A 25,387-nucleotide genomic window follows, 5' to 3' on the forward strand; every position below is an offset into this window, starting at 1 on the left:
AAAGGTTCACCTGTATCTCCTCCAACTTCATCTACTGCATCCGCTGCTCTAGATGTCAGCTGATCTGCATCGGGGAGACTAAGCGTAGGTTGGGCGATCGTTTCGCCGAACACCTCCGCTCAGTCCGCAATAACCAACCTGACATCCCGGTGGCTCAGCACTTCAACTCCTCCTCCCATTCCCAATCCGACCTCTCTGTCCTGGGTCTCCTCCATTGCCAGAGTGAGCAACACCGGAAATTGGAGGAACAGCACCTCATATTCCGCCTGGGCAGTTTGCATCCTAATGGCATTAACGTTGAATTCTCCCAATTTTGCTAGCCCTTGCTGTCTCCTCCCCTTCCTTAACCCTCGAGCTGTCTCCTCCCATCCCTCCGCCCTCGGGCTCCTCCTCCTCCCCTTTTCCTTCCTTCTCCCCCCCACCCCCCATCAGTCTGAAGAAGGGTTTCGGCCCGAAATGTCACCCATTTCCTTTGCTCCATAGATGCTGCTGCACCCGCTGAGTTTCTCCAGCAATTTTGAGTACTTATGATTGGGACTGTGGGGGGGAGGGGGTCAACAAACAACTGTAATTCCTGAGCAAAAATGAGCAAGCGATGGATCAGGTGATCCAGTGCAATATTTTTTCATCTATTTGCAAATGCCCAACAACTGCCATTCTGCGTGTTGCAAATAATGTGAATATTCTCATTATTTCCAAGAATTACTCTGAACATGAAAGCAATTTGTACACAGAAAATTATTTGCTATATTCGCATTCAAATTCAGATTTGACAATTGTCCTGCACCATAGGGTGCAGTGAAATTTCTTCTTCACATGATAGATACGATAGTAAATACAAGAAGTGTAAAACAGCAGATTGGTACAAAAATGGTACAGTTTAAAAATAATACTAAATTATATTCATTAAATATTTGTATGAGGTAGAGTTAAGTGTAATGGGGCGCGAAAGAAATGATTTCGTTTTGGGGTCTGTGAGCAGTGGAGAAGAAGCTGTTCTTAAATCTGTCCATGCTTTCAAGCTACTGGGTCTTCTCCCAGAATGTAGAAGAGAGAAAAGGGAATGTACAGGGTGGCAGGCATCCATGATGATATTTTCAGCCTTCTTGATGCAATACTCCTTGAAGATGGATTAGATGGAAGGAAGTGATGAGCCTGTGATGGATTGGGCAACGTTCACCACTCTGTAGGTTCAGGCAGTCAAGAGCAAAACAGTTACCATAGCAGGCTGAGATACACCGTGTCCGAATACTTTCTACAGCACAACTGTACACGTTCGAAAGAATCGTCTGGAAACTTAAACACTAAGAAAGTACATACACTGATTTATTTTCTTGATCACGCTATCATGTGTGAAGAGACAAGGATAGGTTGCCAGTGATGTTGTTGCCAAGAAACTTGAAGCTGTCGCAGCTCCACTGATGAGAACCCAGTTTCAACCCAATTTGAAGTGCAGCTTAGTCTATGAAGAATGTATTTCTCTCCCCTTTAAATTAATTAAACAAGACATATGGTCTGGGAAACAACTAGCAACATTGTGATGCTGACACTGCAAGTTGTGTTGCTGCCCGGTATTGAAACCCTGTGTCATGCTTCGCCTTGATTGAGTAAAATCAGATCTTTCCATTAAGCATAGCCAATGTAAATCAGGTTTAGTAATAAGGCAACCGACCCAATTGTGATTGTACAAAAAGATTGTAAGTGAAAAACTTTGAGTGAAGAGTGAGAAACTGAAATAATGCTGAGAAAAGCTTTATTATTATGCCCCGTCCCACTTAGGAAACCTGAACGGAAACCTCCGGAGACTTTGTGCCCCACACAAGGTTTCCGTGCGGTTCCTGGAGATTCCCGGAGGTTTTTGTCAGTCTCCCTACCTGCTTCCACTACCTGCAACCTCCGGCAACCACCTGCAACCTCCGGGAACCGCTCGGAAACCTTGGGTGGGGCGCAAAGTCTCCAGAGGTTTCCGTTCAGGTTTCCTAAGTGGGACAGGGGCATTACATTTCAGATCAGAGGATTCTAAAACACTAAGGTGATCAGTTCTTCGTAACTCACGCTGCACACCACTGTATAATAAACACAAATGGCCGTTCAGAGCCTTGTCTATTATAAGATGCTAGATGCAAAGTAACTACCGGCTGCAAATTGGACAACAACAACCTCATGGCCCATTTCCATTAATCAGATGTGATTCCATTTGTAATTCCTTAACTTTGCTCATTCGTGTTCACGACGGAAGTTCATGTTGTTGCAACCAATTGAGATGCTCTTGACTTTACTTTAGACTTTAGAGAAACAGCGCGGAAAAGTCTGACCCAACCAGCAATCACCCCATACACTAACACTATCCTACACATGAGGGATTGAACCTGGGTCTCTGGCACTACACCGCAGCGCCACTGTGCTGCTCTTTATTGGTGGTTAGTGGTTAGTTAGTGGTTGGAATTTCCAAGACATATCCTGCCAATTCAACATGCTCATCAAATTATGAATGAAAGAGAATATATGCTCATATAAGAGCTCATATAGGCTCTCAAATTTGTTCTGCCATTTAATTAGATCATGGTTGACAAATACCTCAACTCTCTGGCTTCTAACAACCTAGATCAACAAAATTTACCCCCATTCAATGGAAAATTGAAGTCCTGATACAATGCTCATCGCTAAAGCTGAAAATGTTTGTTGACTGCTTAATTTTTGATGCATTATATTCATTAAGAAGTTATGCAGAGTAGGCGCTGCCCTTGTTAATAATGAATATCTTTTCTTGATTTTTAGGGAGCCGTGTTCTCATTTTTAAGTGTGTTAACAGGAATACACATGAAGAAGTATCTGAAAACTTGTGTGAAATTACAATGAGGCCAACACCAGAGGAGGAAGCTTGCAACACACAGCCATGCCCAGCTTAGTACGTTCACAAAGACGTCGCTTATTACAATAACTGGTCTGAACCAAAAATATACCTATTGTGTATTTATCTGCAGTTGATCTGAAGGCGAAATACAGTGTAATCGCACACAGAATAAACTTTACTCAATTTTGTTTTAAATGGAGCCCTTCATAAACCTGGAGAACAGTCTCCATAGTTTGGATGCAATCCAACCAGGGGCCAGCAGAAACAGAGACTTAATCAAAGTCCCATGAAGGCTATGAAATTGCAATGTAATAACAAGTAACCACTGGAGATTGAGCAGATGCAGTAAAAATGGAAGCAATGTTTTCTGCTTAAATGTATAACAAATGTTCTTCACTGGTGGCTTTATTGAATGGCATTGGTCATGATAGGAACAATTTTGATCTGATCTTTTGGGGTGGCTTGCTGGTTGCTTGTCAAGATGAGGATTTATAGGTTGGTTAGGGTAGGCATGGAAACTTGCTTTTCCCAGCATAAGCACAGGGTGTGTTGGTGGGGGTACAGAATTAAAGCTCTCTCTTGTAGTCTAGTGAAATACTTCAGTTCCAGCCACCAGCCCATTTGAAGAATTTCCATTTCCCCCACTAGCCATAATCTGAAGTTAAAATAATGTATTTAGCATCTGCAAGGACACACATTGGAGAAACTTTGCAAAACTTGTCCAACAGCAAGTCGTAACTTCATGAAGGTCATTTAAAATGATTTAAAAATAGATTTGAATACCCTGCTTTTAGTTTTTTAATCTCTTTGTTGTTTGTATCACTCAGCGGGTTTCAGGGAATAAGGAACAAACGCTTTCCTCTCTTTGATTTTGCATGTGACATGAAAGTTAAAGACACTGTGGATGGATTACATGCATGCTTTTCCCCATCATCTGCAATAGTCATTGAAGTCATAATCACACAGCATGGAAACAAACGCTTCAGCCCAAATTGTCTATGCCGATCAAGATGCCCCATCCAAGCTAATCTCACTTCCCTCATTTTGGCTATATATCCCTGTAAACTTTTCATATCCATGTACCTGTCTAAGTGTCTATTACATTTTGTTATTGTACCTGCTTCAACTACCTGCTCCGGTACCTGCTTCCATGTACCCACCAATCTCAGATTGAAAAAGTTCCTATTAAACCTTTGCCCTCTCATCTTAAACCTATGTCCACTGGTTGTTGATTCCCCCACTCTGGGTAAAAGAGTCTGTGCATTTACCCTATCAATTCCCTTCATAGAGTCATAGAGTGATACAGTGTGTAAACAGGCCCTTTGGCCCAACTTGCCCACACCGGCCAACAATGTCCCAGCTACGCTAGTCCCACTTGCCTGCACTTGGTCCATATCCCTCCAAACCTGCCCTTTCCCTTTCCCTGTAACTGTTTCTTAAATGGTTAGTTTAAGAGACAGCCTTAACTGCCTCCTCTGGCAGCTTGTTCCATACACCCACCACCCTTTGTGTGAAAAGGTTACCCCTTGGATTCCTATTAAATCTTTTCCCCTTCACCTTGAATCTATGTCATCTGGTCCTCGATACTGGGCAAGAGACTTTGTGCATCTACCCGGTCTATTCCTCTCATGATTTTGTACACCTCTATAAGATCACTCCTCATCCTTCTGCGCTCCAAGGAATAGAGACCCAGCCTACTCAACCTCTCGCTAAATCTCACACCCTCAAGTCCTGGCAACATCCTCGTAAATCTTTTCTGAACCCTTTCAAGCTTGATAATATCTTTCCCATAACATGGTGCCCAGAACTGAACACAATATTCTAAATGCGGTCTCACCAATGTCTTATACAACTGCAACATGAATTTATATACCTTTGTAAGATCACTCCTTAGCCTCCTGCAGTCCAAGAAATAAAGTCCTAGGTTGCCTAAATTGTCCCTATAGTTCAGGCCCTCATGTCCTGGCACCATCCTGTAAATCATCTCAGCTCTCTTTCTAGCATAACAACATTCTTCCTGTAGCAAGTTGACCAAAACTGAACACAATACTCAAAATGTGGTCTCACTAATTTCTTGAACAACTACAATGTAGCATCCCAACTGCTATACTCAGTTCCCTAGCTGATGAAGACCAATGTACCAAAAACCTTCTTTACCACATTTTCTCTGTGATGCCATTTTACACAGAATCCCTGGAAATAGTGATGAAAAGAATCTTGGCGAAAGGACCTCCTGTCCTGAAAGCAGGCGCAAATATCTAGCTCCACAAGAAGCCACTTTGTTCAAAAGTTTTTAAATCAACCATTCAGTTTTAGAAACTACAGGACATCAGAATTTGTGTAAAGAGTATTTTCGTAATGTCCATTTACCTTTTTTTCCTGTTTTTGCTTTTTATTCTTTCTTTCCTGATTGCATGAACTTCACTGACAAGTGTAAGCTAGAAATATTAACATAGAATAAAGACGCAACATTCTGGAGTAACTCAGAGGGTCAGTGAGCATCCTTGGAAAACATAGATAGGTGATGTTTTGGGTCACGACCTTCTTCCGACGTTTGGGCGGCACAGTGACGCAGTGGTAGAGTGGCTGCAGTACAGCGCCAGAGACCCGAGTTTGATCCTGACTATGGTTGCTGTTGGTACGAAGTTTGTATGTTCTCCCTGTGACTGCGTGGGTTTTCTCCGGGTGATCCGGTTTCCTACCACACTCCAAAGCCGTCCAGGTTTGTAGGTTAATTGGCTTCAGTAATATTGTAAATTGCCCCTAGTGTGTAGGATAGTGCTAGTGTATGGGGATCGCTGGGCAGCACGTGTTTGGTGGGCCGGAGCCCTTGTTTCCTCACTGTATCTCAAAGTCTAAAGTTCTCAGACTGAAGAAGGGTCCTCTCCCGAACATCACCTATCCATGTTCTTCAGCCATGCTACCTGATCTGTTGAGTTTCCTCCAGCATTTTGTGTGTAGTTTTTGCAAACCAGTATCTGTGGTTCCTTGTTTCTAAATATTAACATGTTTATTCACACAATGATGCACTTGGACAATGTTATAACAATGTCAGAAGTATCAGAAATATTAGTAGTTCTTTCTGATAGTTTCCCACTTGGAAGGATCTCACGTATGTAAACCCATATTCTTACTTTTCTCAAAGCTGGGACCTGGGTGAATGGTCTGAATGCAGCAAGACATGTGGACCTGGGATACAACATCGGCAGGTTCTTTGCAGGCAGGTCTACACCAATCGAACGACCAGTGTGCAGCCTGAAAGATGCCGGCACCTCGAGAGACCTGAAACGACAACCACTTGCCAGTTGAAAATCTGCAGCGAGTGGCACATCAGGACAGAGTGGAGCGAGGTAAAACCAACTGGTGGGAGCATTGACAGAAGCAATTGGCATAAACAGAGGCCACACACAGTCTTACACTGACATCATCTCTCTCTGAACCTCTGTGGTAGGGTAACCGAGGAACCATTGCCTTTCATCAGTACTGAACATTAGTCAATACAAGCTTCGAGTAATCACAGAGCAAGGCAATGATTCACCTCCCATGTGTAGGGTATTTTATCTGAGAGTTCAGAGGGTGGTGAGTTTATGGAACACGGTGTTGTCTGAAGAAGGAGAGGTGACGTTTCGGGTCGTGACACTTGTGTTGAGTTTAGTTTATTGTACACGTGACAATAAACTAAACTCACTCTATGGTCACCAGCCAAAACGTCAACTATCCATGTTCTCCAGAGATGCTGCCTGACCCGCTTAGTCACTCCAGCACGTTGTGTCCTTTTGCAGTGCAGGAAGTGGTTGAAGGAGGTACAACAACAACATTTAAAACTTGGACAGGTACTTGGATTTGAAAGATTTAGAGGGATATGGGCCAAATGCCGGCATATGTGACTGGCTTAGATGTGGCATCAGGTTTGGCATGGATGAGTTGGGCTGCAGGATCTGTTTCCATTCTCTGCGACTCTATTAATCAAATCAGTTGCTTGCACATGGTAGCCATGCATCCAGTAACACATCCAGCATACCCCAGGTCCAACTCATGCCACAACTTACTTAGCCTGTGGCAGTTCTAGGTCTGATTTTGAGACATCAATCCAGTAACGGACTGGCATCACCATCCCACAACTCACCTTACTGATTTCATGGAAGCCAGTATCTTCACAATATTGGAAGTTTGTAAGTGATAGGGGAAGAATTAGGCCATATGGCCCAACAAGTCTACTCTATCATTCAATCATGGTTGATCTATCTTACCCACTTAACCCCATTCTCCTGCCTTCTTCCCATAACCCCTAACACCCAGAATGCCCCTGAGTCAATGCCCCTGAGTGAACCCTCAGTGTGCTCACTAGATCTCCCAGCAGCTGAAATGTTTTGCTAGAGAAAACAAGTCGACTGTACGCCCAAGAAAAAGACTTGTATCAACATTTGGACAGGCAGCGGTTGAAATTGTAAAGGCTGATCCTTAATAATTGTTGCAATAATTTGGTACGGCAATGGTCGGGATCTTTTTAGCTTAGAGCTACAGCTGGGAAACAGGACCCTTGGACCCACCAAATTCATGCAGGCCATCGATCACCCATTCACACACTAGGTTTTATGTCAGCCCTCTTTCACATCCTATCCCTGCACACTGGGAGCAATTTACAGAGACCAGTTAATACACAAACCCGCACATTTTTGGGATGTGGACAGAAACCAGAGCACCCAGAAAAAAACCCAACGATCACAGGACGAACATACAAACTCCGCACAGACAACACCCGAGGTCAAGATTGAACCTGGGTCTCTGGCGATGTATGGCAGTAGCTCTACCAGCTGTGCCGCCGTGCCACCAATCTTATCAAACATCTAAAGCGGTATCCTATCATTAATCAGTCCAGCCTGATTCCTACAGTGTATTCAGAAAGTATTCGGACCCATTCATTTTTCCAGATTTTGTTACGTTACAGCCTTATTTTCAAATGGATTCTTTTTTTTTAATCATCAATCTACACACAATAATCCAGAATGAAGAAGCGAAAACACGTGCTTAGATATTTTTGCAAGGTAATTAAAAATAAATAACTGAAATATCACATTTACATAAGTATTCAGACCCTTTGCTATGACACTCAAAATTGAGCTTAGGTTCACCCTGTTTTCATTGATTATTCTTGAGATGTTTCTACAACTTGATTGGAGTCCACCAGTAGTAAATTAAATTAATTGGACATGATTTGTAAAGGCTGTCTATATAGGGACCTGTCTCTATAAGGTCCCACAGTTGACAGTGCATGTCAGAGCAAAAATCAAACCATGAAGACAAAGGAATTGTCCGTAGACCTCCAAAACAGGCTTGTGTCAAGACACAGATCTGGGGAAGGGTATAAAACAATTTCTGCAGCATTGCAGATCCCAAAGAGCACAGTGGCCTCCGTCATTCTTAAATGGAAGAACTTTGAATCCACCAGGACTCTTCATAGAGCTGGCCGCCCGGCCAAACTGAGCAGTCGGGGGAGAAGGGCCTTGGTCAGGGATATGACCAAGAACCCAATGGTCACTCTGACAGAGCTCCAGAGTTCCTCAGTGGAGATGGGAGAACCTTCCAGAAGGACAACTATATCTGCAGCACTCCACCAATCAGGCCTTTACGGTAGAGTGGCCAGACGGAAGCCACTCCTCAGTAAAAGGCACACAACAGCCCACTTGGGGCTTAACAAAAGGCTTGAGAAACAAGAATCTCTGGTGTGATGAAACCAAGATTCAACTCTTTGGCCTGAATGCCAAGCGTCACGTCTGGGGGAAACCTTGCACCACTCGTAACCTGACCAATACCATACCTACGGTGAAGCATGGTGGTGGCAGCATCATCCTGTGGGGATGTTTTTCAGCGGCAGAAACCGGGAGACAAGTCAGGATCGAGGGAAGGATGAATGGAGCAAAGTACAGAGAGATCGTTGATGAAAACCTGGTCCAGAGCATTCTGGACCTCAGACTGGGGCGGAGGTTCACCTTCCAACAGGACAACGACCATAAGCACACAGCCAGGATAACACAAGAGTGGCTTCGTAACAAGTCTGTGAATATCCTTGAATGGCCCAGCCGCAGCCCAGACTTGAACCCGATCGAACATCTCTGGAGGGACCTGAAAAACAGCTGTGCATCGACGCTCCCCATCCAACCTGACAGAGCTTGAGAGGATCTGAAGAGAAGAATGTGAGAAATTACCCAAATACAGGTGTGCCAAGCTTGTAGCGTCAGACCCAAGAGGCTGTAATCACTGCCAAAGGTGCCTCAACAAAGTACTGAGTAAAGGGTCTGAATACTTGTGTAAATGTGATATTTCAGTTTCTTTTTAATTACTTTGCAAAAATTTCTAAACACCTGTTTTTGCTTTTTTATTATGGGGTATTGTGTATAGATTGATGATAAATGAATTTAATCCATGTTAAAATAAGGCTGTAACTTAACAAAATGTGGGAAAAGTGAAGGGGTCTGAATACTTTTTGAATGCGCTGTATATAGGCCATACACTGCTGAAAGCATCTAATTCGGAAAACTTGCAGATCATCTGTCAATTATTATCTCATAATCTCATCCAGCTGTGGAAGTTTGGTTAAGAGGTTTGGTTTAGTGAGATACAGCCCAACGGCTCTGAATTAATGGGAATTTAAATAGAGGAACTGACTAGAGAGGAAAGGTGTAAACCAGTAAATAGATAGACAGTTAATACTTCCTGGAGTTGCTCTTGGCCAATTGGTACCCGGATGTGGCGTCAAAGGACGAGAAGCCGAAGCAAAGAAGTGGAAGCCAAATAACCGAACAGAAACAAAGCCTAAAAGCCAACTAACCGAAAGGCTGCTACGCCAAAACACCAACTAACCGATAGGCCGCGCCGCCTAGAAGCCAACTCACCGATAGGCCGCTGTGCCGAAAAGCCAAATAACGGACATGACGTCGCCGGGGGCGGGACTTGTCAGCGATTGGTCAAGATCCCCACGTCCATCACATCACTGGCCGGGGGAAGACTGGATCGTTATTTGACTTTTTGGCGCAGCGGCCTTGCGGTAAGTTGGCTTTTAGGCGATGCAGCCTTTCAGTTAGTTGGCGTTTTGGCAGAGCGGCCTTTCGGTGAGTTGGCTTTTAGGCGTCCCACGCTTTCAGTTGGTTGGCTTTTCGGCTTTGTTTCCGTTTGGTTATTTGGTTTCCACTTCTTTGCTTCGGCTTCTCGTCCTTCGACGTCACGTCCACACACGGGCCAATTGACTGGTCAGATAGCTGTAGCTCTAAACTTCAAGTCAAGTCAAGTCAAGTCAAGTTTTATTTGTCACATACACATACGAGATGTGCAGTGAAATGAAAGTGGCAATGCTCGCGGAACAACAAAACAACCAAACAAATTATAAACACAATCATAACACACATATTATTTTATATAATAAATAATAGAAGGAAAAAACGTTCTGTACAGTTAGTCCCTGGTGAGAAAGGCGTTTACAGTCCGAATTGCCTCTGGGAAGAAACTCCTTCTCAACCTCTCCGTTCTCACTGCATGGCAACGGAGGCGTTTGCCTGACCGTAGCGGCTGGAACAGTCCGTTGCAGGGGTGGAAGAGGTCTCTCATGATTTTGTTTGCTCTGGAGTTGCACCTCCTGTTGTATAGTTCCTGCAGGGGGGTGAGTGAAGTTCCCATAGTGCGTTCGGCCGAACGCACTACTCTCTGCAGAGCCTTCTTGTCCTTGGCAGAGCAATTCCCGAACCAGATGGTAATGTTCCCGGACAAGATGCTTTCCACCGCCGCTGCGTAGAAGCACTGGAGGATCCTCGGAGACACTCTGAATTTCCTCAATTGCTTGAGGTGGTAAAGGCGCTGCCTTGCCTTGCTCACCAGTGCTGAGGCGTGTGATGACCATGTCATATCCTCAGAGATGTGGACTCCCAGATATTTAAAACAGTTCACCCTATCCACAGGATCCCCATTTATACTCAATGGAGTGTACGTCCTCGGATGATGTGCCCTCCTAAAGTCCATGATCAGCTCCTTCGTTTTTTTGATGTTCAAGAGGAGGCTGTTCTCCTGGCACCAGAGTGCTAGATCAGCCACCTCCTCCCGGTATGCCCTCTCATCATTGTCTGAGATCAGGCCCACCACCACAGTGTCATCAGCAAACTTAATTATTGAATTGGCAATGAACTTAAAAGGCAGGCAGCTACCTGTAGCTTTGCTATCCAGATATTCATTCTAACACACCCGGCTAAACCTGAGCAAGTAGTAACCCAGCCAGCTCGCACATCATCCCCACCAGCAGATCCGCAGGTGTGGACGTATCTGGGTATTTCACATGGTGGGAGCTCAGGATGGCAGCAGACGGGCAGAACAGTGGCGCAGCACTAGAGATGCTCTCACAGCGCCAAGATCCAGGTTCAATCCTGACTACGAGTGCTGTCTATTCAGAGTTTGTACGGTCTCCCTGTGATTGCATGGGTTTTCTCCAGGCGTTCCGGTTTTCTCCCACATTCCAAAGACATGCAGGTTTGTAGGCTAATGGGCTTGTGGAAATTGTCCCTTGTATGTGGGATAGAACTAGTGTACGGGTGATCGCTGTGTACAGTGTGGACTCGGTGGGCTTTTTCCATGCTGTAACTAAATTACACCAAACTATATAATTATCCTGATCCTGGAGAAGCTCTACTGGTCTCACTGACCAATATTTCAGATATTATATCAGATATCATTTTGGGACCCATCATTGTGATTATGGGTAAACTGTTTGATTCACCCAGTCTGCCTACAAAACCACCAGAGGACTCTGGTTACATTGTGCAGGCTGCATTTTCCAAGATTAACAAGGCTTTTTCTTGAATCTGGCAGCTGTCTTGGCAGCTCAGCATTTAAGAGGTTAGGTAAGGTTGACTATATCATTAAGGCTCCATTATCGTGAGCTCGAGTATTTTACAGAAGGCTTGTGCAGACCAGGCATTAGGCATAGTATTTTACAGGATAATTACCATAGCTGTACTGTTGGGTGGATCAACTTAAAAAAAAAAAAAACAGTATCATGAGGTACAATATTCAACGACATATATAGAATTAGCGAGGAGAGTTAAATACCTTAAGTGGACACAAAAAGCTGGAGTAATTCAGTGGGTCATGAAGCATCTCGAGAGAGAAGGAATGGGTGACGTTTCGGGTCGAGACCCTGCTTCAGAGTTAAATTCCATCTTGTATTTTCATTACTATGTAATTTGTTTCATTGTGGGTCTATAAATCTTTTGATGTAGGTCCCAAAATCAATAGCTCACTGCCTTCTGAAAACTAACTATGTTTGACTGGTCTGTTTCAAACCAACCAATTGTAGCCATAAACTGGCTTTCATAATTTCAATGACATAATTGCCATTAGTGGCTCTAATTATCAAACATTTTAGTTGCCTTTGCTACAGGAAATAATCAAATGTAGGATTCAGTTTAGTCTGTGAGAACTCCATTTTGGTTTAATGTAGAGATACAGCGTGGATACCGAGTACACGATGATCAGCAATTGCCCGTACACTATCCTACTTACTAGGGACAATTTACAAAGGCCAATTAACCTACAGACCTGCTAGTCTTTGGGATGTGGGAGGAAACCGGAGCACCCGGAGAAAGATCATGCGGTCACAGACAGCACCTTCAGGCAGGATTGAAGCCAAGTCTCTGGCGCTGTAAGGCAGCAACTTTACCGCTGCGCCACTGTGCCGCACCCCTTCTGAATGAAAACCTGCAGACATTATTGGTCAGCAGGAGCGAGAATGTGAATTGAAAATGAACATTTGGGCAAAACAAAGCACTCTTTCACTTGCTTCACCCATCCATTAGTCACCTATAATTTCACAATGCAGCCATTTGGATAGGAAAGGTTTAGAGGGATATGGGCAAATCACGGGGAAACTAGACTGGGTTAGAAGGGGCATGGACCCATTGTGCCAAAGGGCCTCCTTGCGTGCAGTATGACTCTATGACTCTAATCCCAAAGCCCCTTATTCCAGCATGCTCCCTGCCTTTTGAAATTGCAAATTGAAATGGATTTAATAGTCTCATCACACAAACAAACCATTTAACCTCACCGAGACTGCACCAATCACCAACCACCCACTAACTAATCCAAAACCAGTCACAATTTATTCTCGACATATTCCCATCGCCTGCTTCTCGATTCTACTACTCACCTATACACTAAAGGGAACCTTTCTTGGCCACATAATGTTAAAATGAGTGATTTGGGATGTCCATCCCGAGTCGAAGAGAGATGTTGTCTCCACTGTGCCACATTTATATCAAAGAACTCTGCCTGAGGAGTTCCAGGGTCGTCTCCAATTACAACAAACATAAAACTATAAGCAGTCGGTCAGAAGAATGTGAACAGAATGGTTCCGTTCTGATATTGTGTGTTTTCAAGAACTTCTTTATCAGTTTATTTACAACTTATTTTTCTTCTCGCCCTTGTGACAGTGCTCGGTGCCTTGCGGAGTGGGGCAGCGCCTCCGGGATGTAAAGTGCATTGACAACCTTGGCGACATCGTTGACGATGAAGAATGCAACATGCAGTTGAAGCCTGCCGACACTGAAAATTGTGACAGGGGCCCTTGCGCAAAGAGTTGGTTCCACACAGATTGGAGTCCAAGGGTAAGGAACATTATTAGGTATTTCACATGACTTCAGACTACAATCGTACCATCAGGCAGGTGGAAGACATTTGACTATCACGTTGGTGCTGGTCAATGACAAAGCTAACCAACCTAAATCCCACTCACCAGCACTAAATCTGGAGCCCTGCAAGTCATGGCATTTACCATGCACATCCCCTTGATTTGGGCTATTGAGAACCAGAGGACATAGGTTTAAGGTGAGGAGGGAAAGATTCAACAGGAACCAGGGGGCACCTTTCTTACACAAACGGATGTATGGAATGATCTGCTGGAGGAGGTAGTTGAGGCAGGTACTATGATGTTAAAGAAACATGTACATGAATAGGATATGGGCCAAACACAAGCAGATGGGACTAGTTTAGATGGGGTATGTTGGTCGGCATGGGCAAATTGGGGAAGTGCCTGTTTTCACGCTGTATGACTATGCCTCTGTGATTCCATGACTCTATACAACCACTTTGTTCATGTGATGAGAGAACAGCCTCCACCACCCTCACAGGCAATGAGTTCAACATACTAGGCACCCTCTGTTGAAACGTTTTTGCTGATCAACCCCAGTTTTTCCAAATGTACATGAATCCTATCTCTTAAGACTTTCTCAATAATTTCCATACCAGTGAAGGAAGGCTCATCGGATGTGTTACCTGACTTAGCACTGCAGCTCTTAAAAAAGGAACAACACCACTTATCCACCATTCTTCAGGCATCATATCTGGGGGTAATAAAGGTGCAAAATCTTCTGTCAGAGCCCAGCCAAGTTCCTGATCTCCCACTTCAGAAACCATCAGGATCCTGTTGTGCACAAAATATCCAATGTGCTTTGTGGTAACAATAAATGAATCACTTTTCATAGATTTAGAAGTTGCAATATGCGGCTCTCTGTGTTATTACAGTAGAGGATTTATTGTACAGGTGCACAACCTTTTATCTGAATGCCTTGGGATCAGACACTTTTCGTAATTCGGAATTTTTCGGCTTTCGGAATGGAAGATTTTTAGCGTAGATTTTAACGGCTGGCGCAGTGGTAGAGTGCTCGGCTCATATCCGCAAGGTCGCGAGTTTGCGCCTCGATCCCGGCAGTTACTCGATCGCGAGTTTGAGTCTTCAATGTAGTTTTTTTCTTGCAGAATAGGGAGGGTTAGGCTGGGATCATTCTCTGCGAGATGATCTTAGTGCGGGAGACAAGTGTAGGAGAGGTGTACTGACTGTGTGGGCAGAACTTTGGAAGTGATTGCCCACCATTCTCAAAAGCCGTTGTGTCTCCCTGTCCCTCCAACTCCAGAGAAACTGAAGGGAGCGACAATCTGCTGCTGCCTGCTCGCCGAGTTAAAAAGTTCCCACGCAAGACTCACGATACAATGTGTATCGTGAGTCTACCGTGGGAACTTTTTAACTCAGCGGGCAGGCAGCATCAGATTGTCAATTATTAACCCTCCCACGCAATATACCCTCACCTCTTTTATGAATGGGGATTTAGTTCCCCTTTCTTCGAGGACCGACCGGAGGTTCCGCTGTCACCTCTGCGGGCCGCCCTCGGTGAACGTCTTCAAGGACCTTTCTTCAAGGACCGAAAAAATGTCCGCTATTTGGAGCTTTTCGTTATTTGGAATTTCGGATGAAAGGTTGTGCACCTGTACTTGTGTAAAGTGTGATTTGAATGGATAGCAAGCTTCTCACTGCATCTCGCTACATGTGGCAATAATAAAAATTAAACTATAAACTAAACATCTTGCGGGAGACACATCCCACTGCCCTAGCTTTCATATCCTTTATCCCCTGTCCCAGTTGCAAAAAGAAAAATGGCTTCAATGTGATATGATTATTGTCATTGATAGGTTGCTAATTATTTTAATTTTGTCCTACTGTAGTGTTCTGCAGAGTGTGGGAACGGCATCCAAACGAGATCAGTGGTGTGTTTGATGAATCACATCAGTAGTTTACCTTTAGAAGGCTGTGGAAATGAAAAGCCAGCAGATGTCCAAACTTGCAACATTGTTCCATGCAATGAGAACTTTAGCTGGTTTACTGGGCCATGGAGCCAGGTATGATGCAAATGTATTGAATTAACACATCATGTCAATTGAATTATCACTGAGTATTGGTATCATTAAAAAGTAAAGTGTCGCCACATTCTGATACTTGCTAGAGTCTACCACGTCAGAGTTAGTGAGAAATTCAAAATTCAGCAGGAATCCAACAATTACTCAGTCTTTTAACCAGAGTTGGGAATCAATAACCTGAGGACAGAGATTTAAGGTGAGAGGGGAAATGTGGCGACACGAGGGGCAATTTTTTCACACAAACGGTGGTGGGTATATGGAAAAAGCTGCCAGAGGTGGGTACTATAACAACGAGCCTAATAGGTATTTTGGTTGGCATGGAGCCAAAGGGTCTATTTCTGTGTTGTATGACTATGGCTCTAATTATGAAACAGATTGCTCCATTTAAGAAGACCCAGAAGAGGATAAAGTCAGCAAAGATGTGAAAGCTGACAGTAATTTACTAGGCTAGTTAAACAAAGCGTGCAGACTGGACAAAGCAGACCTGAATTGTACTTGGAGCCATCAAGGATTGATCGCAGGGGCCTGGACAGTATGTTGGAACATCACGCGCTGGGTAGACACAAAAAGATACAAGGTGTAAAGAAGGGTCTCAAACCGAAACGTCACCCATTCTTTCTTTCCAGAGATCCTGCCTGTCCCGCTCAGTTACTCCAGGTGTACATGTCTATCTTCAGTTTAAACCAGCATCTGCAGTTCCTTCTTACACATCACAGGCTGGATTATGGGCCTGGATATGACACCGAGATGTCACAAGCTGAATCAAAGGGTCTGGACTTTATGTATATAATTTGGGTTGGATGAAGAGACATCAAGACTGACCAGAGGAGGACAGATGATACATAGAGACATCACGGGATGGATCAATTAGTTACAGTCTAACTGTGGCCATCTCCATTCTGAACCTACTTGGAACTTAGGCCAAGAATGAAGCTGCATTCTGACCACCTGTCCGTGCAAATCAAGGACATCGAGTTGGCTCCAAAATTTCCAAAAATATTTCCTTCTGCTTACTTAAATGAAGTTATTTTCCCTAAACACTACGCACAGACAATTTGCACAGATATTTCCCAGCTAATTTGTTGTAACCAGCAGGAACATCCCTATAAAAATGCTGGAAAGGGTTTGTGACCAGTATTTGTGCATTGCCATGGGGTGAATTAATTATAGATGAGCAGGAGAAACCTCCCAAAAATGTATCCCTTAAATTTGCTTTATTGCGTTGGCTTGAGGCAACAAATAAACAGAGCCCATGAGCTGGAGGATGCCATTCAGTTCTTTGAGTAGTATTTGCTGCTGTTCACTGCTGATTTGTAACTGTGTCTGTCAACCTTGATTCCATAATGCTTACAAGGAACAACATAATCGGAGACCCACACCAGCCTGGCCACACTCTAATTTCGCTCCTGCCATCAGGAAGAAGGTACAGGAGCCTGAAAACTGGAACATCCAGGTTTAGGAGTAGCTTCTTCCCTACAACCGTTAGGCTATTAAACACTACAACCTCCAAATAGGCTCCAAACTACATAGACATGTGGCATTATTTTTCACTTTGCAGTGTTATTGGTCTTTTTCAACATATGCGGAACATTTGTTGTTGTTTATTACGGGTTTTACAGACTACCACGTTTACATATCAGTTGTGCTGCTGCAAGTGAGAATCTTGTTGTTCCGTGTGGAGATATTGTGACAATGAACCACTCTTGACTCTGTGCTTCTGGTCCTTTCCAAGTGCTCGGCAGACTGCAGCAATGGAACACAACTGCGCAGTGTGGTCTGCCTGGAAAAGACCGATGAAACGGTCAAGGTGGCGGAAGACACTCAGTGCTCCCACCTGGTGAGGCCAGCCTCCGAACAGATCTGTCACCTGAGGAAATGTGACGTCAAATGGTACACAACAGAGTGGAGTGCAGTAAGTATAATTATTAAAGGTTCCTGTCTGTGGTGGGTACAGTATGGCACGGTGGCGCAGCGATAGAGTTGCTGCCTTACAGCACTAGAGACCCGGGTTCGATCCTGACTACGGCTGCTGTCTGTTTGGAGGTTGTACATTCTCCCTGTGACTGCGTGGGTTTTCTCTGGGTACTCCGGTTTCCTCACATATTCCAAAAACGTGCATGTTTGGCTTCTGTAAATTGTCCCTAGTCTGTAGGACAGAACTTGTGTTCGGGTGATCACTGGTCGGCATGGACTCGATGGTCTGATCGCCCTGTTTCCATGCTATATCTCTAAAATAAATTCTATTAATGCTGAATGCATTCATTCCATTAAGAGTCAGGAATTCATGATCATAAGATATCGGAGCAGGATTTGGCCAGTCAGCCCATTGAGTTGCTTGCCCATTCAATCATGACTGATTTATTTTTCCTTCTCAACCTCGTTCTCCTGCCTTCTCCACCTACCCTCTATTGCCCTTACAAATCAAGAACCTATCAATCTCCACTCTAAAATTAGCTAATGGCTTGGCCTCCACAACAATGAATTCCACAGATTCACCACCCACTGGCAAAATAAATCTCTCTTAATTTCCCTTCCAAAGTAAAGTATGTCATGTTATGCTGAGGCTGGGCACTCTGGTCCTAAACGCTCCCACTATTGGAAACGTCTCTTCACGTACACATTATCTAGGCCTTTCATTATTCTGTGGGTTTCAATGAGACCCCCCCCCCCCCTCATTCTTCAAAACTCCAGCCAGTACAGGCACAGAGGCCCATGATATAGCTTTGGTTAGGCTGCATTTGAAGAATTGCATACAGTCTGGTCACTCCATTACCAGAAGGATGTAGAGGCTTTGGATAATGTGGACAAGATTTCCCTGAATGCTGCCTAAATTAATTGTACCATTAGCTACAAGGGGAGGTTGGACAAATTTGGATTATTTTCTCTGAAGAATCAGAAGCTGAGGGGTGACTTGATAGAAGCATATAATATTGTGAGAGAAGAGATAGGGTCGTCAGAATCTTTTTGCCAGTGTGGAAATGCAAGGATGAGAGGCCATAGCACCGTGAAAGGGTTAAAGTTTAAAGGAGATGTGCAAGTTTTTTGCAAAGAGGGTGGTGATCGTGAAATGCGCTGCCAGGGGTCATGGTGGAGAAAGATATGACAGTAGCCTTTGAGAGGCCTTTAAATAGGCACACGCAAGGAATGGTCGCATATGTATCTTGTGTGGGCTGATGAGATTAACTTAGCTTGGCATCATGTTCAGATCAGACATTGTGGGCCGAAGGACCCGTTCCTTTCCTATACTTTTCTATGTTCTATGTTCCACTCAATTCAATTCAATTCAATTCAACTTTAATGTCATCGCACAAATACAAGTATGAGTACAACGAAATGCAGTTTTGTGTCAGTCCGTAGTAGTTGTACATAAAGAAAAAAAAAAATAGAAAGAGAGAAGATACAGAATAATCAAGAAATACAGAATAATTAAACAATGAGGACGGAGGGACCAGAGAAATCTATCGTCGGGACTCCGAGTTCAGCAATGTGATTGTATTGTTGTAGAAGCTGTTCCTCATCCTACTAGTACATGACCTGAGGCTCCTGTACCGCCTCCCTGATGGGAGGAGGGCAAACAGTCCATGGTTGGGGTGTGAGGGGTCTTAGATGATCTTCCCAGCCCGTCTCAGACACCGTTTTCGGTGGAGGGCATCCATGGCAGGGAGCGGGGTGCAGGGTGATATATAAATTACTCATCTGCAGGGTGATATATAAATTACAATTAAAAATCTATCTTTTACCAAAGCTGCAATATTCTAAATGAGAGGTTACAGTTATTAATCCAAGTAGCAAAACACAGTGCAGTTTCAGAACTAAAAACATTTAGAAGAGTGAAATGTTTACTACAGATACAAGGCTGTACAAGAGCAGAGTAGATGAAATAAAAGATCTACACAAGACTGGTTTTGATAAATACCAAAGCAAAGAGCGCCTGTACCAAAGGGCTGATTGCCACCTACCACTGGAAATGGTGCTCTCTTTGAAGGCAATTCCCATAAATAACTCCCCGTTTACAGGCTATTACAGCCAGTATGAACACCAAATGCCGTAATGCTCGGCCTTCTTCAGCATCAGCTGCAATAAAGGGTCTTTTCAAGCCCTTGTATGAAGCAATTGTTTTATTGAATTACCTGTTGAATTCTTCCAAATTTGAATGAAAGGAAGCTCTCGCATTACATTGTGAAATGTTACAAAACACTACATGCCATTTACTGGTAGGCACAGTGGTGTAACTAGTAGGATTGTTGTCTCATAGCACCGATAACCCAGTTTAATCCTGACCTCCAGTGCCACCTGAGCAAAATTTGCATATGCTCCCCGTGATCGTGTGGGTTATACCCCCAGTGCTCCAGTTTCCTCTGACATATTAAAGACATGAAGATTGGTAGAATTACTGGCCCTTATAAATTGTCTCTGGTGTGTTGTTGAGAGATAGAGTCTAACGAGGCGACGGGAATGTAGGAAGAATTAAATGGGATTGTTGTAAAGGACTTACAGTGCCCTCCATAATGTTTGGGACAAAGAACCATCATTTATTTACTCCACAGTATGAGATTTCCAATAGAAAAAAATCACATGTGGTTAAAGTGCACATTGTCAGATTTTAATAAAGGACATTTTTATACATTTTGGTTTCACCATGTAGAAATTACAGCAGTGTTTATGCATGGAGCCCTATTTCAGGGCACCATAATGTTTGGGACACATGGCTTCCAGGTGTTTGTAATTGATCAGGTATGTTTAATTGCCTCCTTAATGCAGCTATAAGAGAGCTCTCAGCACCTCGTCTTTCCATCACCTTTGGAAGCCTTTATTGCTGTTTATCAAAATTGTGCCAATGAAAGTCAACAAAGCCATTATGAGACTGAGAAACAAGAATAAAACTGTTAGAGACTGTTAAAGCCAAACATTAGGCTTATCAAAATTAACTGTTTGGAACATCATTAAGAAGAAAGAGAGCACTGGTGAGCTTACTAATCGCAAAGAGACTGGCAGGCCAAGGAAGACCTCCACAGCTGATGACAGAAGAATTCTCTCTATAATAAAGAAAAATCCACAAACACCTGTCTGCCAAATCAGAAACACACTTCAGGAGTCAGGTGTGGATTTGTCAATTGTTCAACTGTCCGCAGAAGACTTCATGAACAGAAATACAGAAGCTACACTGCAAGATGCAAACCACTGGTTAGTTGCAAAAATAGGATGGTCAAGGTACAGATTACCAAGAAGAACTTAAAAGAGCAACCACAGTTCTGGAAAAAGGTCTTGTGGACAGATGAGGTAAAGATTAACTTATATCAGAGTGATGGCTAGAGCAAAGTATGGAGGAGAGAAGGAACTGCCCAAGATCCAAACATACCATCTCATCTGTGAAACACGGTGGTGGGGGTGTTAGGGCCTGGGCATGTATGGCTGCTGAAGGTACTGGTTCACTTATCTTCATTGACGATACAACTGCTGATGGTATTAGCATAATTAATTCTGAAGTGTATAGACGCATCCGATCTGCTCAAGTTCAAACAAAAGCCTAAAACTCATTCTATAGCAAGACAATGATCCCAAACATACTGCTAAAGCAACAAAGGAGTTTTTCAAAGCTAAAAAATGGTCAATTCTTGAATGGCCAAGTCAATCACCCGATCTGAACCCAATTGAGCATGCATTTTATATGTTGAAGAGAAAACTGTAGGGGACTAGCCCCCAAAACAAGCATAAGCTAAAGATGGCTGCCATACAGGCCTGGCAGAGCATCACCAGAGAAGACATCCAGCAACTGGTGATGTCCATGAATCGCAGAATTCAAGCAGTCATTGCATGCGAAGGATATGCAACAAAATACTAACCATGACTACTTTCATTTACATGACATTACGGTGTCGCAAACATTATGGTGCCCTGAAATGTGGGGTACTATGTACAGGTGCACAACCTTTTATCCGGTGTTCCGGAAACCGAAAAACTCTGAAAACCGGCCATTTTTTCCAGATGTCGTCTGCGCACCAAAGCTCGCGTTTGGCGCCAAACTTGACCCAAAACGACCCACGGTCAACCCAGGTCTGTACTACTGTAGCGGCTGCCTCCTCCCCGGAGACCGGGAGACGCTTAAACATCTGTAAATCATTGCCTAAATGTTAGTCAGTTAGTTTGGAGGGCTTTTATGTGAAGGGGGGGTGAAGGGGTAAACTGTAATTCTTAGTCCCCTACCTGGTCGGAGAGGCGGGGAGCGGTCAATGCCTTACCGGGTCGCCGTGCAGTAAGCTCCGCAGCGCTGTGGCCGGTGGGGCTGCGGGCGGCGCCGGTTGTAGCTCTGACCCCAGCAACTCTACCCCTGGCTGCGAGGCACTCCAAACCCAGCGCGGCCCGCGGCCGGACGCCCCAGCTCCGCGAATGTCGGGAGTCGGCGGCGTCGCAATAGCAATGTGCGGCAAGCTCCGGAGCGCTGTTTCGCGGAGCGTCGCTGGGATTTGGAGCCGCGCAGCCAAAAGTTGCCGGGGTCGGAGCTCCAACCCGCGCCGCCCGCGGCCGGACGGAGCGCCCAGCTCCGCGAGGTTGGGAGTCGCCGACCAGGTAGGGGACTAAGAATTAAAGTTTCCCCCTTCACCCCTACTCCACCACCACCACATAAAATCCCTCCAAACTAACTGACTAACATTTATGCAATGATTTACAATGATTCTCCCGGTCTCCGGGGAGGAGGCAGCTGCTCCAGACTTTTCAAGCCGCCCGCGCTACCTACCTAATCTACGCTAAAAATGTTCCATTCGGAAATCCGAAAATGTCCGAAATCCGACAAGTGTCTGGTCCCAAAGCTTTCGGATAAAAGGTTGTGCACCTGTATAAACAATGCTGTAATTTCTACATGGTGAAACTAAAATGTATAAAAATGGCCTTTATAAAAATCTAATAATGTGCACTTGAACCACATGTGATGTTTTCTACAGAAGCAAATAAATAAATGATGGGTCTTTGTCCCAAACATTATGGAGGGCACTGTATTTGATAGTCAGTAGAGTTGCATTGTGCAGAAATGTTCGTTTCAGGGCTGTAGCACTCATTGACTTTACGACTATATCAATGTGGAAAATTGACTCTGGTGGCACAGTGGCGCTGTGGTAAAGTTGCTGTTTTACAGCACCAGAAACTTGGGTTTGATCCTGACTACGGGGGCTGTCTGCATTGAGTTTGTACGTTCTCCCTGTGATCGTGTGGGTTTCCTCCGGGTGCTCCAGTTTCTTACCACATCCCAAAGACAACGTGCAGGTTACTTGGCATCTGTAAAATTGTCCCTAGTGTGTAGGATGGAACTAGTGAACAGGTGATCAATGGTTGGCATGGACTCGTTGGGCCGAAGGGCTTGTTTCCATGTTGTATTTCTAAATTAAATTAAATTACTCAGAATCTGTTGGGGAAAATGTTCTTTCCTCAGTACCTGTATTAGAAGATGAACATAATTTGCCCGCCACACATTTCCATCTTACTCCAGCCAGGTTTTATTTTTCAGTGCTCGAAATCATGTGAAAGTGGCTACCGGGTTCGGGAAGTTCGATGCCTTGCCGATGACATGACACAAAGCGACAATTGTGATTCCTTCCTAATGCCAGATGATAAAGAAATTTGCAATACCCACACGTGTATACCAGAGATAGGTATGATATATGTCCGTTACATTTATAACCAATTTTTTTGTGTAAATTTATTTGTTAAAATACAATTGTTGTGCCTTTTTCAGTGAACTTGTTGCTCCATCTATATACTGTGTATGACTAAAAGTCTCATAATGTATGAATGTTTGTATGTTCACAAAATACAGCCAAAACAGTACACGATAGCGCTACAATTTTAGGCTCACCATTCACCGTACTTTCTACCGTGAACGGCACAGCGCTCCCACTTACCGGGCCCATTACCTGCGGGAGCACAGTTGTAGGAGTGTTGCCGGGCCCACTATCCGCGCGTGCGCAGTTGGAGGGTTGCCGGGCCCGCCGCCATTTTCAGATTGCCGTTTTGACTGCCGTCATAATGGGAATCTCTGGCATCACACTGGGGACCCAAGTATTTTATAGCCCCCAGGGCCCGGCGGCAGTGCACCTGCGCAGTACGCTCCCGGCCCGTCAGCTGCACCTGCGCAGTTGGGGGAGGGTTGCCGGGCACGGTATCCGTGCGTGCGCAGTTGGGTGAAGGTTTTCGGGCCCGACGCAATTTTCAGATCACTATTTTGGTCTGGCGTCACAACGGGGACCCAACGGGTCCACGGGTCGTCTAGTATATTAAGAAATATTTATATAATATATGTACCTAGGAAAATCAATAGCTTAGCACTAAGAAAAATAATGCTACATGATGCAATGTGGATTTTACATGGAATACACTATGTTGGAGATTGGAGAGGCTGGGATTGTTTACCCTGGAGCAAAAGTGGTTGAGGGGTGACCTTTTAGAGGTTTAGAATATCTGAGGGGATTATATAGCGCAGGTAGTCACAGTCTTTTTCTCAGGGTAAGGGAGACTGGACTACATAGATTTAATGGCGATGGCGGAAAGATTTAAAAGGGACATGTTTTTTGTACAAAGGGTGGTGGTATATGGAACGAACTGCCAGAGGAGATGGTAGAAACAGATGCAATAACAATGCTTAATAAAAAATGTGGATAGCTACATAGTTTCGAGGAATATGGGTCAAACACGGGTAAGAGGGATTAGTTTAGATAGGCATCGTGGTCGGTGTGGAAGAGTTGAGCCGAAGAGCCTAATTGCATATTCTGTGAATGTATGAATCAATGGACTGTGCATATCTGAATGTAATCCATGCAAGTGTGCCTAATCTTCACCCTGCCTCAGGTATGCACCTGAAGAGGTCACTGTCCTTGCTCATGAAGACATTAAAAAGCTCAAAACACCACACTAGAACTTTCATGCAGCTCTCTCAATACATTACAAGCACAAAGCAGTAGTTTGTTGCTTTTGTTACCTAAAGAGGTACAGCTGATCTGGGAGATCTGTTTGGACTGCAGAGTGGTCAAACGCCTTCCAAAATATGACCACCAGGGGGTGCCGGGGAGATGGACAGCCCTGCGGGCGGTCTGTTTCTTTTTTCATCTTTTTGTTATTTTTAGCGTTTGTTAAAAGTTTGTTTTAATGTACTTTGGTTTGTTTTATATGGGGGGGAGGGGACCAGGGGAAAACTTTTTTTCAAGTTTCTACCTTCCCGGAGATGTGATCAATTTTTGGATCGCCTTCTCCGGGCTCTGCGGCCTACCATCGCTGGAGCTGGAGGCCTCCTCGGACTGTCGTGAGCCCCACCGCGGGGCGCAAACTTAACATCGGAGCAGATCCCTTGCCTGGGATCGCTCCAACTGTGGCCTGTGGACTTACCATCAAGAGCTCGCAGTCTCGGGAGAGGCCGAGTCGGGAAGCTCCAACGCCGCAGAAGGTTCGACCAGCCCCGACGCGAGGTTCGATCACCCGGCGCGGGGGAGCTGACAACCCCCAGATGCGGGAGCTGAACGCCTCGACGCGGAGGGCCCGAGCGCCGCCGGCTACGGGAGTCAAGACCGTACCGTCAATGGAGGGCTCGAGGTCCCCGACCAAGGAAGAAAAAAAGGAAGGACTTGAAGTTTATTTCGCCTTCCATCACAGTGAGGAATGTGCAGGAGTCACTGTGGTGGATGTTCATGTTAAAATGTGTTTTTGAGTGAGTGTATGACTCACCTGGCCAGTGAAATTCCTCGTATGTTGCAAAACATACTTGGCAAATAAAATATGATTCTGATTCTGAAATCCAAGAGGCATCTTAAACAAACAGTGAGA

At 44.5% G+C, this 25,387-nt stretch overlaps 1 protein-coding gene across 6 annotated transcripts in view; it reads left to right on the forward strand.

Annotated features, from left to right (window-relative positions):
- Nucleotides 1-25,387, forward strand: part of LOC129701414 (thrombospondin type-1 domain-containing protein 4-like) — a 552,304-nt gene that overhangs the window by 506,922 nt on the left and 19,995 nt on the right. For all 6 annotated transcript variants that reach the window (XM_055642598.1, XM_055642615.1, XM_055642572.1 and 3 more), the window contains 6 exons: nt 2,779-2,908; nt 6,000-6,204; nt 13,324-13,497; nt 15,389-15,562; nt 17,313-17,492; nt 23,082-23,226. In XM_055642598.1, the coding sequence (XP_055498573.1) occupies nt 2,779-2,908; nt 6,000-6,204; nt 13,324-13,497; nt 15,389-15,562; nt 17,313-17,492; nt 23,082-23,226 (1,008 nt within the window). The remainder of the gene's footprint in view (nt 1-2,778; nt 2,909-5,999; nt 6,205-13,323; nt 13,498-15,388; nt 15,563-17,312; nt 17,493-23,081; nt 23,227-25,387) is intronic.

Source organism: Leucoraja erinacea, chromosome 1 (assembly GCF_028641065.1).
Source record: "Leucoraja erinacea ecotype New England chromosome 1, Leri_hhj_1, whole genome shotgun sequence".
NCBI classification, from domain to species: Eukaryota; Metazoa; Chordata; class Chondrichthyes; order Rajiformes; family Rajidae; genus Leucoraja; species Leucoraja erinaceus.